The following is an 11,866-nucleotide window of genomic DNA, read 5'->3' as shown; positions in this document are numbered from 1 at the left end:
TCGCCGCTGAGCGCCGCCCCACATCCTTCCTCCCCCCTCTTCTTTCCCTCTTTCCTCTCCTCCTCTGCCTCCTCCACAGCCAGGCCAGCTCCCTCTCACATTAGGTGCCTTAGAGACCCTTGGGAACCCACGCACACACCCCTGGACCGTTACCTGACTGCCAGCTCCCCTCGAGAGAGCTTGAGTCGCTCGTTGGGGTGGGAGGCCAGAGTCGCGGTCCTCTGTGCCCCCCGACGGCTGGGGGGAGGGGGGAAGAGGCCCTGCGCCCCCCTCCCCGTCGCCAACTCCCCCTGGCGGCAGCTCCCATGGGTGTCGCTGGGCCGCGCCATGCCTAAGGGGGCGCCGCGATGGGCCAAGGGGACGAGAGCGAGCGCATCGTGATCAACGTGGGCGGCACGCGCCACCAGACGTACCGCTCGACGCTGCGCACGCTGCCCGGCACGCGGCTTGCCTGGCTGGCGGAGCCAGACGCCCACAGCCACTTCGACTATGACCCGCGCGCCGACGAATTCTTTTTCGACCGCCACCCGGGCGTCTTCGCTCACATCCTGAACTATTACCGCACCGGCAAGCTACACTGCCCGGCCGACGTGTGCGGGCCGCTCTACGAGGAGGAACTGGCCTTCTGGGGCATCGACGAGACGGACGTGGAGCCCTGCTGCTGGATGACGTACCGCCAGCACCGCGACGCCGAGGAGGCACTGGACAGTTTTGGCGGCGCGCCCCTGGACAACAGTGCCGACGACGCGGATGCCGACGGCCCCGGCGATTCTGGCGACGGCGAGGACGAGCTGGAGATGACCAAGAGACTGGCGCTCAGTGACTCCCCAGATGGCCGGCCTGGCGGCTTCTGGCGCCGCTGGCAACCGCGCATCTGGGCGCTGTTCGAGGACCCCTACTCATCCCGCTATGCGCGGGTAAGTGACAGCTTATCCATCAGAAGGACCTGACCCGGAAAGGCAGCCTTTGCCGCTTCCCGCGGGCAGTGTGCAATGGACAGTGAGTGCCCAGAGAGTTCTGAACTGAAGCTGGTGTGTATGTGTGTAAGAGAGAAGGGGTGATTTTGCCATGGTGACTGGGTTTGTATACATGAGTCTGTATTGCTGGTTGTATGAGAGCATATGAATGGGTTTTTGTGTGTCTGCTTGAGTAGATTGTGCATGCATATTTATGTAAGTATCCTGGTGTGTGTTTGGATGGGTAAAGTATGTGGGAACAAGCGAGCATATGTGTGTGTTTGAACGTACATGACACATTACTGTCCTTCCGTGCCTTTAGCAGATGCACACTGTGAACGTGTGAATTGCCCTTTGGTTTGGGGGAAGTGGGGAACTCCTTCCTTCTTCCCAGGACAGGGAGCCTCTGGAGTAGAAAGGTGTCTTAGCCAGCTGGGAAAATAGAGGCAGGCAGCCCCCCCCCCCCCAGGGACCTTCCTTAAGCCATCTGAGGAGGTGGTCTTGGGAATGCCCGTAGCTAATTAATAGCTTGATGATTGGTGTGGGTCTGGGCTGGGGGTGGGGAACAGAGAATGGCAATCGTGCTGACACCTGCCCTCCTGGGTCTGGGAAGAGCCTGGGGCAAGAGCTTAAGAAGGCCATAACCTCCTGCTTCCTCTGGCCCCTGGGAAGAGGCTAGCAGAAAGGAAAACCTGAAGGGGAATTGTACCCAGAGGAAGTGTGTGAAGTGGGCGTGTCTTCCTCAGCCACACCCCTTTAGAAACAGCAAATTGTTACTAGAGAGAAAAGATACCCTGTTGCTGACCTTGGCCCTTCAGATTTGGCCTCCACAGATTAGTTTCCTGTGTAAAATGGGGAGAATGGTGAACTGTAGGGACCATTTGATGGACCATCTCCCCAAAAGAGACTCCACAGAGACACCTACCCCGGAAGACAAACTCTGGGTCTTTCAGAACTCTGTTCTCCCGAGTAGCAATGAGAAGGATGTGTAGAGGTGGGAATTTGAAGCAGCCCCTCCCCCAGCTGTAAGGCACCTCCGCCCCTCCCAGGCAAAACTCTGCTTCTGCCCAGCTGCCTTTTCCTGCTACAGGTCCCTTCTCTTTTGCTGGCCTGGAGGCTGAGCCAGAGCTGGGGTAGGGGGCATGAGGAGGGGTTAGAATCCACAGGGGCCAGCAGACAAATAAGAGTTGGGGGAGGGGTCTCAGGTGCCCAAGAGCGAGAAGGGCTGAATAGGCAGACACCTGACAGACCTGATGCTGAGAGAAAACAGAAAGACACGTGGGGTGGGGACAGCTGTTCAAAAACTCTGCCTTGAATTCTAGACCAGGTGCTGGGTAGGGATGGAGAGAGAGCACTTGGCCTCCCACGTCGCCACTGAGGAATTTGGCCAAGGTCAACCTGAAAGTAGGGGGCCAAGTAAAACTTGAATCAAAGTCTCCTGGACTCTATTCTCCCCTGAGCTGGCCATTGGCTCCGCTTTTGTCCAGGGTGGCCTGGGACCCTGGAGAGGAGGCCTGTCTTCTTTCCTCCTCTCCTTGATGACAGAGACCACTATGGCTAGAGGATTATGTAACTCGAGGCTATGCTGAGCTGTGAGGAAGGGATGGAACGTGGGACTGAGAGAATGAACCAGTATAGGCTGGGAGAGAGATGCCCTGCCTGCCAGGCTAGGTCAAGGCCTGAGTTAGAGCAACCCTTACACTTACATTTGACCTTGACCCCTGGAAGGTAAGGCCAAGCAGGCCCAACTTCTCTAGGGTACTGGCAGAGGGCTGGGCCCCTCCAGCCTGCCACCTTGGACTCTGCTGGTCAGTGTACCCATGTTTCAGGGCAGGTGAGGGTCGGTAGGGTGTATTCCACCCGCCACACTTGCTCTTCCCACCCACTGCTCATTCCTAGGCTGTGGGGTGGCCTTCGCTCACTGGAGACAAACAGAACGCCTAAGGACAGCTTGAGGTCAGTGTAAGACCACAAGGCTAAGCCAAGAAACTCTCACATGAGTGTCCGCTGAAGAGCAGATGCAGGGACAACCTGGAGAGTTGGCAGGGACAGGTGGGGTATTGGGGTACAGGTGACTGTTACTAGGTGCCCCCCTGAATAGCAGTGAGACTTTCTCTGGTAGCCTCACGGAGAGACTGTAGTCCTTTTTCACCTGTATGGGTACCCCATGAGGACACTGAGACCCATAGAGGGAAGGAGACCTAAAGGGATTAGAACCAGGCTCCTGCTGCCCGCCTGCCTGGCCAGCCTAACTGCATTGCGCTGCCTCTCTGCAGCCCCGCGCAGAGACCAGCCCGCTGCCTGCCTCCTCCCCCTCTTCCATCTTCGCTCTGATGCTGCCCCGCTGTTTCCTCTGTTTACTCCTCCCCCCCAGCCTGGAAAAGGCTTCTCAGATTGGTGGGTCTGGGTTTAGCATTCATTTTTTCCTCTAGATTCTAGACCTGAAATCTCATGTGTGATATAGTCTGTGTGTGTGAAATAAAAACTAGAAAAGCCTGTGTGTGAGAGACTCCTCGTGTGCAAGAATAAAAATGTTAGCTGAGTGTGACTCTGAGTGTTCAAGTGTGTGTGTGTTTGTGTGTGTGTGTGTTGACACTATGAGTGGAAGAGAGATCCTTGTGTCAAACTGGATAACTGGATGTGATTTTGTATGCATGTCGGTAGAGGGTGTGTGTGTGTGTGTGTGTGTGTGTGTGTGTAGAGAGACCTGTGAGAGAGGACTGTGTAATAAGACAAAAAGAAGATGCATGTGTAAGAGAAATGCTACGTGTGAGAGCCCAGGCCAGTGGATCTCTGAGGGACGTGTGGGCAGGTGTGCAAGTGTACATGTGAAGCTGTATCTACGTGTGAGCCTATGTGTGTATATTCTGTGTGACAGAGTGTGTGCGGCTATGTATAAAGAGACCACGAGGCCCCATGTGTGACAATGTGTGTTTTGTACGAGAGGGATTTTTGATGCATGTCATTGTTGCTGTTAGAGCTTGTATGAGAGAGATTGTGTGGCCTGGCTGTGCCTGGAAGAAGGGGATATTCGTAGGTTCCTGGGACTCCTGGGCTGTCTGGCTAAGGATTCCTTGCATTCCATGCCTCAGAAGATGTGTGTCCCAGTCAGGCCAGGTATAGATGTGTGGACCAGCAGCGAGGTCACTTCCCCCAAGGAGCTATCAGGATGTTGGCTGTGGAAGACAGGAGCTCCTTGGTTGGAAAATGACATCCTATTGCAGCTGTAAGGGGCAGCAGTGCTGGCCAGAACAGCTAGTCCCCTGTCCTTCAGAGTGGGGGCTGGAAGTGAGGAGAGCTGGGGCAAGTTGAGCCCCACTTGTGTTCTGGATTCGGGGGTGTTGTAGCCTCACACACACAGAAGGTATGAGTGGTGATGTAACTTTGCGGATGCGGGGATGAGGCGTCCTGGGATAAGCTGCCTCCTGAGGTCACACTGGACGGGCCCTGAGGGGCGAGCTGATGTTGGCAGGCAGAGTAAGTGTGTGCAGTTCTTGTGTGGAAAGTTACAGAGGTGTGGGAACAGGTGTCTAGGACTGCACTCCTCACCTCCTGAGTGTCAGCTGAGGTCAGGGTCCCTAGGTCTTTGTCTGTAATTTACATGTCCGCAGAAGCATTGTTCAGTGTCATATCAAGGCCTAGATACTTCGGGCCTGGGAATGTTCCTGATATGTGTATGTGTGTCCATGTGGTGGCTTCAATCCCCTCAGGTCACTTGGCCTGATGATACCAATGATCGCACCGCTGGGGAAGCCCCACCTCAGTGTGCTCTGCTGTTCATCTCTCCTCTGACTCCGTCTTTCTTGGCCTCTTGGCCCTGCCCCTTAGTCTTTGGGGCGCGTAGCCCTAACTCTTCTTAGCTCTTTGGGGAGAAGGTCACCCAGCGCTTACAGTGAAGAGCCTAGACAAAGAATTCTCTTCCTTCCTGGGTCTCACTTCCGAGACAACTCTGTGAGCCCAGGCTGTGACATGAGGCAGACGGAGCTATTAACAGGGACTTCTTAGGAAGCTCGTTCCTGCCCAGGACAGGGCATACCAGGAGATATGGTGGCATGTAATGGAAGTCCATGGCAGTATGGCCCAGCCGGTCACTGTGCTTTGCCAGGAGTCCTTGTATTTTTTTTTATTGTGCCTCCAAGCCCCAAGGCCCTTTCGGTAAAGACAACCACAAACTAGGTATCTGGTAAGTTGGAGTCCTTCAGCTGCATCACTGATGAGCCGACTTACTGGGACGACTGACCATAGAGGCTCGCATAGAGCGTCTCTGAGGTAACCATGGGTGACCACAGGCCAGAGGGAACAGGAAATTTGGGCTGCTATTGAGGCTTACATGCTGTTGGTGTTTCTGTTGTGTCTTACCTCACAACCATCTCTTAACTTCATCGTTTTCTCTCTCATCACGGCTACCACTGTGCTTCCAACCACCATGGCTCCCTCAGGCCTACCTCTTCAGCAGGCTCAACCAATTTTTCCCATTCTAGTCCCAGTCCTTCTAGTCCATTTTTCTGTTTGGCACACGCAAAGGCCTTTTCAACTAAAAAACTGGTCGGGTTACCAAAGCCTGCAAGGCGTCCCAGGTTCATTCTGGGGCCTCCTGGATCCAGCCTGACTCTCCAATGTGCTCTTGCCTGACTTTAGTCACCAATCACGGAATGATTGTCTGACCTGGCTTCGTAGCTTACAGTTGCTAGATCGTGGCCCATTCCCCCTGGAGGACTCTTTCTTCCTAGTTCACTCCCCTATCTTTGCTCTTTACCCACCTAAAAAGAAGCTCCTTAGCAGCATCCTTCCTGGCCCTGATAGACTGGATCAGGATTCTGTCCCAGGGTCCCTCCCTTCAGAGCAACAACCTGATCGGTAGTTGGGTGTTCGTGAGAAGCCTTACTCAATCCAGGGTTATATCCTCCAGGTTCTAAGCTTCCTCTACACTTAATATTGTAGGAGCAATTGTGACAGAGGATGTTGAGGCCCAGAGAGGAGTGATATCTCAAGGTCACAGGTGAGCAGGTTGTCTGGGACCCCATCCTCTAACTCCAAGGTCAGCAGGCCTTGGAGTCCCACCTGGGAGAGGGTTTGGAGTTTACCACCCTTGGGGCAGCTTCAGTGTTCTGGAGGTTCGACATTCACTACTAGAAGCTTTGGGGACCGTTGGCCTAAGTCTCCCAGGGAAGACAAGACTTGTCTCAGAGGTGGGGGAGGGGTTTGGTAGGGGCTCATTCCAGGTCCCCTGACTGAGCCAGGGACCTCAAGCCTCCCACGACAGCTGAATTTAGTGCCTCTGGCTATTCTGAGAAGTCTCATGACCAGTGTATTCTACTCCGGACCAAAAGGTCAGGGCCTTAAGCCGCACCCTGCTGCCACTCCTGGGTCAGCCTGGCCACCACCCCAGTCTCAGCTCCTGTTTGTGAAGGTGGCTCCGAGGCGAAGGGGAGCCCAAGAGACTCCAGGGCAGCTGGCTGCCAGTTTTTGTTTAGGAAAACTAGTTGGTTGGAAGGGACTTTCCATGCGCATAGGATGTGGGGCATCTGGATAGCTGCTCTCTGGACACCTCCAGCCACCGCTGTTAAAGAAAAGGTTCTTCAAGGTCATGGATTAAAGCAAAGGTCTATAGGAGAGCAGCCTGTGTTCAGGACGAGGACCATAAGTACAGGGACCCCTGCAATGGGACCCTTGCAGTAGGGGGCTAGACATTGGGCTCATCTTCGAAGAAAGCACTGCCCTCGTGGGAGTTTGTAGCTGAGGGGCAGGGTGAGGGTGGGGGTAGGGGAGTCAGCGAATGGAAAATCACCATCAAGAAACATAAGGCTAGATCAGCTGTGACAGAAGTCTCACCGAAGCCAGGCCAGTGTTGCCAGACAGCACCGGGAGTGATGGACTATGAAGAAAACCTGATGAGAGAAAGGGATGGGAGTGATGGCAGGTACCGTGGAGGGCATCAGACCACGTCAGTTCAATGAAGTTCTTTTCCTAATGTGACATCTTACAGGGACTGCACAGGTGGGCCTAGCAGGAGGGGCCTAGGGAATAATCACTGCCACCTTTCTCATCCGGGGTAGATGACGCAGACTTGGTGAGAGGAAGGCACAAGTCACCACAACGTATGTCACAGAAGCTCACTGCTGCTCTTGGCTTCCAGTTTTAAAGAACAGCAGACCCATCCAGGTGTACTGTCTGTCCTCTTAACCCCCCATCTCCTCTCCAGATGGAGGTAGAGTAGACAGTTATTTGCCCTCCCAGACCCAATTCTGACATCTCCTAAGTCAAATTTTGCAGATCATCTCCCTTTCTTGGTGCCACAATTTATCAACGTGCTTACGCATGCCACACCATCTAAAGGGCCAGATTCGCAGATTCTCATCCAGTCTTCACAACATTCGCCAGGACTACATTATTATTTCCGTGTCCTTGCCACAGCAAGGTGAGGTCACACGTTCAAGGTTCCTTAGCTCGTGAGCAGAGCAGTGAGCATTCAGGGTCTGCCTCCTGTCCTTGCTGCAGAGATGCTGGGGTCTGCTGCCTGCTCCAGACCTGTACTTCTGTCTGGTTCCCAGTCCTGTCCATGGATCCTGTTAGACAAGCCCTGTCCCGAATCGTGGCAGGGGGGCCATGTCCCGGCGGGGCTAAAGGAATTCTCTGGTATTCTCAAAGAAGAAAGTGTTCCCACAGTGCCCAGCCATCTCCCGCCCCCGTTGGTAGAAGCTAGGTCCCTCAGGAAATGGCAGAGGAACGAGGGAAGATGGAAACTTAGCTTGTGTGAAGCATTGTCTGGAGAGAATGCTGGCTGCTCCTCAGATCTGAGTTTGAGGCCTGTTCCGGTCCTGGACTGTGTCTCCTACTCCACTTTGGTCAGATTCCCTCCGGCCTCCCGGTCTTTTGTCTTCACCTATGGGCATCTGCTCATCTTCTCCTCCCACCCCATCCGACTTGCTGTGCTTTCTGTTCTTTCCTGAGCCTCATCTACCCTCCTCAGTTCCCAGCTCTCGGCCTGCATGTCTGCCTGTACCAACCTCCTCCTTTGGACTGAAGGCCCTGGGTACCGAGGCCCTCAGCTCACACAGTTTAGACTATGGGGAACCTCTGAAGGCCTGGAGCTAGGGATGTGCAGACCACCAGATATGGACTGATGAGATCACAAACTCCGGGTTGCAGGCATTGGACAACTAGACTGGAACAAGATTTATAGCCTGATACTAAAGCTACTGAACTGCTCTGGGCAAGGCCAATGCCCTGGGGCTGTTTCTCCATCTGTCGCTCAGGAAGGCTGATCTCAGTGAGCACTAAGAATCTCCTAGCCATGGCATCCTGGAGGTTTAAGAATCTTAGACTTCATCTTCACTAAGGAGATGAGAATCAAGTGAGTTCTTCCTCTCTCTCCTTCCACACACGAGGACAAAGGTGAGGTCTCTGGACACAGGTCCTGGCTCCAAGTGGGAAGGAGCCTAGGGGAAGGGTCTTCAGAGCCTCTCTTCCCTTGGCACATTCACCCTGTGCTCATTCATTCATTCATTCATTCAAAGCACATTCGTCACTTTCCTGCGGGGTAGGTCACCAGCTCTGTGGCAGGCTCAGATCACTGCTTCGTGGTGTGCTTCTCCAGCTCCGTGGGCACCAGCTCTCTTCCGTGGGCTTATTTCTTGGCTCTCAGACCTCAGGGAGTGGCAAGAAGTCGTTCAGAGGGGACCTCTGGTATCACACTATATTGGGGAAAGGGCCATAGTAGAGGAATGCTGTGTGGGATAAGGTCTTGCCGCTGGCTGTCATGGAGGCTCAGGGATAGGTGCTGGAGGACCTTCCTGCCCAGGCTGACCCTTGAGAACCACCTGGGGGGCTTCAAGAAGTTCAGATTCCTGGGCTGTGTCCTACAAAGTTTCCACTCCTAGAACTGTCCATTCCTGGGTAGCACTAAACGGTAACAGGGGAGAGTCCCTGTCATGGGGACTACATGGGTGGCTGCTGTTCGACGCATGGCCCTTTGACCAAAGGCAACATGAGCTGATGGCAGTTGGCTTGTTAGAAATGGAGTCTGAAGCCCAGCCCCAACAGCCTACTTAGAAGCTGTCTTCCGACAGGATCCCTGATGACTTGTGTGTGCTGAGGCTGAGGGCCGCTGAGGGGCAGAGGGGCAGAGCCGAGAAGGTAGCGTCAGGATTCACGGACCGCTGGATAGTATGTGTAGGTTGGCAGCACTGTCCTGTGACTCTGAGCCTCTCTGCAGCCCAGTTGGTGGCAAGATGATGAAGTCTGGGGGTGAGACCCCTACTTAGGCACAAAGTTTTGGAGGGTGTCCTCTGGTTTTCTTTTCTCAGGTGCTATGGTTCAGACGCACCCAGAGTCCATCCATATCCCATCACCCCTGACTTCCCCAGCTGAAGCTACCTTTGCAGACTATTGCTGCAGCTGCTGTCCTCACCTCAGCCCTGGGCACCCTCTTCTGCCCAAAGCCCTAACCAAGGCTACTGGAGACCATCAGTCCTTTGCTCTGTCTCACTCGGGATTCTGGGCTCCCAGAGGAGAAACCTAACTCTTTCCAGGGACTGTACGTGTCTGTAAGAGTGACCCCTCCAGCCTTCTTTCCTATGTCCTCCTGCCCAGGTCCCCCTCATTCGTCTTCCTCTCGCTCCCCTCCAGGTCCTCTCCTCTTTGGTACCACGGTCTTCTCTTGGGCATCTGACTTCCTGTGTTCCCCTTACTCGCCTTGTTTCTTGTTCTCCTAGCACATAGGCTCCATGATACCAGTCATTTTAGCCTCTTTTGCCAATTTTCTCATCCCTTAAATCCAGAGCAGTACCCAGAACAGGATGAGTGTTAAATAAATATTTGTTTAAGGCCAAGGAATCTGGGTCTGGAGGGGCAGCAGTGTATGCCTGTAACCCCGCACACAGGAAGCAGAGGCAAGAGGGGCTATGGTGGGGCTAGCCTAGGCTACATGGCAAAGCTTTATCTGAAAACAAAATTATTGAATGAAGAAAGCAATGGTAAGATCTGAGTTCAAGATTGGACAGGGGCCATGCCTTTGAGTCCACCCTTCAGTGGACCGCTTTCTTCCTTGCCTTTCCTGGGAATCCCTCCCTCTCCCATGAAGCCATGATGAACAGGCCAAGGTGTGGTGATGAACTGCTATAATGTCTAGAACAGGGTGTGGTTACCTGTGCCACTGCAGACACTCTAGGCTACAGATGAAGGTGTTCACCTCCAGGCCCTCTCTCCAAACTCCCATCTCCCACTGCATCAGCCCGGGCATTCCCAACCAGAGATCCAAGACCGACACAGAAAAGCTCCTAAGCTGCACGGTCCAGCCTAAGCCAACCTCTGCAATGCTCTCTTAATTTTTTATTGTTTTTTATGTGTATCGCTGTTTTGCCTGCATGTATGCCTGTGTGAGGATGTAGGGTCCTGGAGCTGGAGTTACAGGCAGGTGTAAGCTGCCATGTGGAGGCTGGAAATTGAACCTGGGTTCTTTGGAAGAGCAGCCAGTGCTCTCAGTTACTGGGCCATCTCTCCAGCCCCGACTCTTTCTCCGCACTTTCCCTGCCCCCTCTGCCCTCTTTATTCTGTCATTTGTGGGAAATTAGACCCTGAATTAGACCCTGGACATTAGACCCTGAATTTCAAAAACAGACTCCCTTCCCTTGAAAGCCTAGAAAGAGTGCTTTTTAACATCGAATTCCTCTCCTTGGAGCCTCAGTCAAATATTCAGGAAAATAAATGTGGAACAACTCTCTATCATCACTTCCTGGCTATTTGACCCTGGCAATGGGACTCAAAGTTCAGTTCTCTCCTTAGGGCAGGCCTCCTGAGTGAGGAGACCTGAGTTCAAATCTCAGCCCCACCACTCACCAGCTGTGTGACCTTGGACAAGTTCCCTAACCTGTCTGTGCCTCAAGAGAAGGCTATTAATAGCTCCTGACTCATAGGGAAGTTGGGAGGATTAAATGTGTTAAGCGCTCGGCCCAGAACCCAGAATGTAATCAGTGTTTAATTATTATGGTTCATTATCTTCTCACCAACTAGTGGCCCTAGAAGACTCGAACCTTCACCTGTATGTATCCCACCTGCTTTCTTCTTTGAATTTCCAAATCCCTAAAAATCCCCTCTTTGTGGGATCACCCTACATACCCTGGCCCATAGGACCCCAGTTTCCAGACTCCGTCTCCCGGGATCTGGCTTTCATGATGTCACGCAGGGAGACAGAACTGGATTTTCCTGAGACCCCCATTATTACAGGCAGGTCACATTCCCCTTGAACTTCAGTCTCCCTGTCGATTGCAATGGACCACTCCTGGTTGCTTTTCCTCCTCCTCTAGAGGGAGGTGACAACTTGCACCTGCTGGGTGGCAGGGAGGGAGGGCAGGCAGGCAGCTGACATCAGACTCTGGCTGAGAGCCAGATTCAGTGTCCTGAGATGCAGACAAGGATGCCAGTGTGGTGGGCCTGGCAGTGGAGGAGGCCACACCCCATAGCTCCAAGCATCAGGAAATACTCAGGCCTCAGGGAGGGGCAGTGGCAGGGGTCCCTTGGACCTAAGAGCTGCCAGATCTTGGGACCAGTGATGAGGGCTGCTCATCCCTGTTTGTGTCAGTGGACACGGACAGTGCTCATTCTCAGACTGGGTTACCCCGCCAAGTTGACGCCAGGCTGGGTGGGGACAAGCTAATATTAGCAGGGGCAGCCCCGGACAGCTGAACTCAGGGGGCCTCAGGAGCCAGCTTCACTGTGCCCAGACAGAGGCCACTGCAGCCAACATCATGGCAGACAAGGGAAACTTTCCTAGCCTCTACAGGGCCTCAAATGCCCTTTCCACCTCTCACCCAGTGGCTGCCAGCCCCGTTCCTGCCTTATCCACAGCCCATGGCATCCCACACCTTCCCTTTTTCCCTCACCTGCGCAGAGAGAACCTTTCGGCTCTACTG

General features: G+C 53.8%; 1 protein-coding gene across 2 annotated transcripts in view; it reads left to right on the top strand.

Moving 5' to 3' along the window:
* Positions 1–335: 335 nt before the first annotated feature.
* Kcnc1 (potassium voltage-gated channel subfamily C member 1) overlaps positions 336–11,866 on the top strand; it is a 41,672-nt gene continuing 30,141 nt past the window's right edge. For both annotated transcript variants that reach the window (XM_057756134.1, XM_057756135.1), the window contains exon 1: positions 336–917. In XM_057756134.1, coding sequence (XP_057612117.1) covers positions 348–917 — 570 coding nt within the window. In that variant the 5' untranslated portion in view covers positions 336–347. The remainder of the gene's footprint in view (positions 918–11,866) is intronic.

The sequence above is a fragment of the Chionomys nivalis genome, chromosome 23 (assembly GCF_950005125.1).
Source record: "Chionomys nivalis chromosome 23, mChiNiv1.1, whole genome shotgun sequence".
In the NCBI taxonomy this organism is placed as follows: domain Eukaryota; kingdom Metazoa; phylum Chordata; class Mammalia; order Rodentia; family Cricetidae; genus Chionomys; species Chionomys nivalis.
This window is presented reverse-complemented; position numbering and strand designations above follow the sequence as displayed.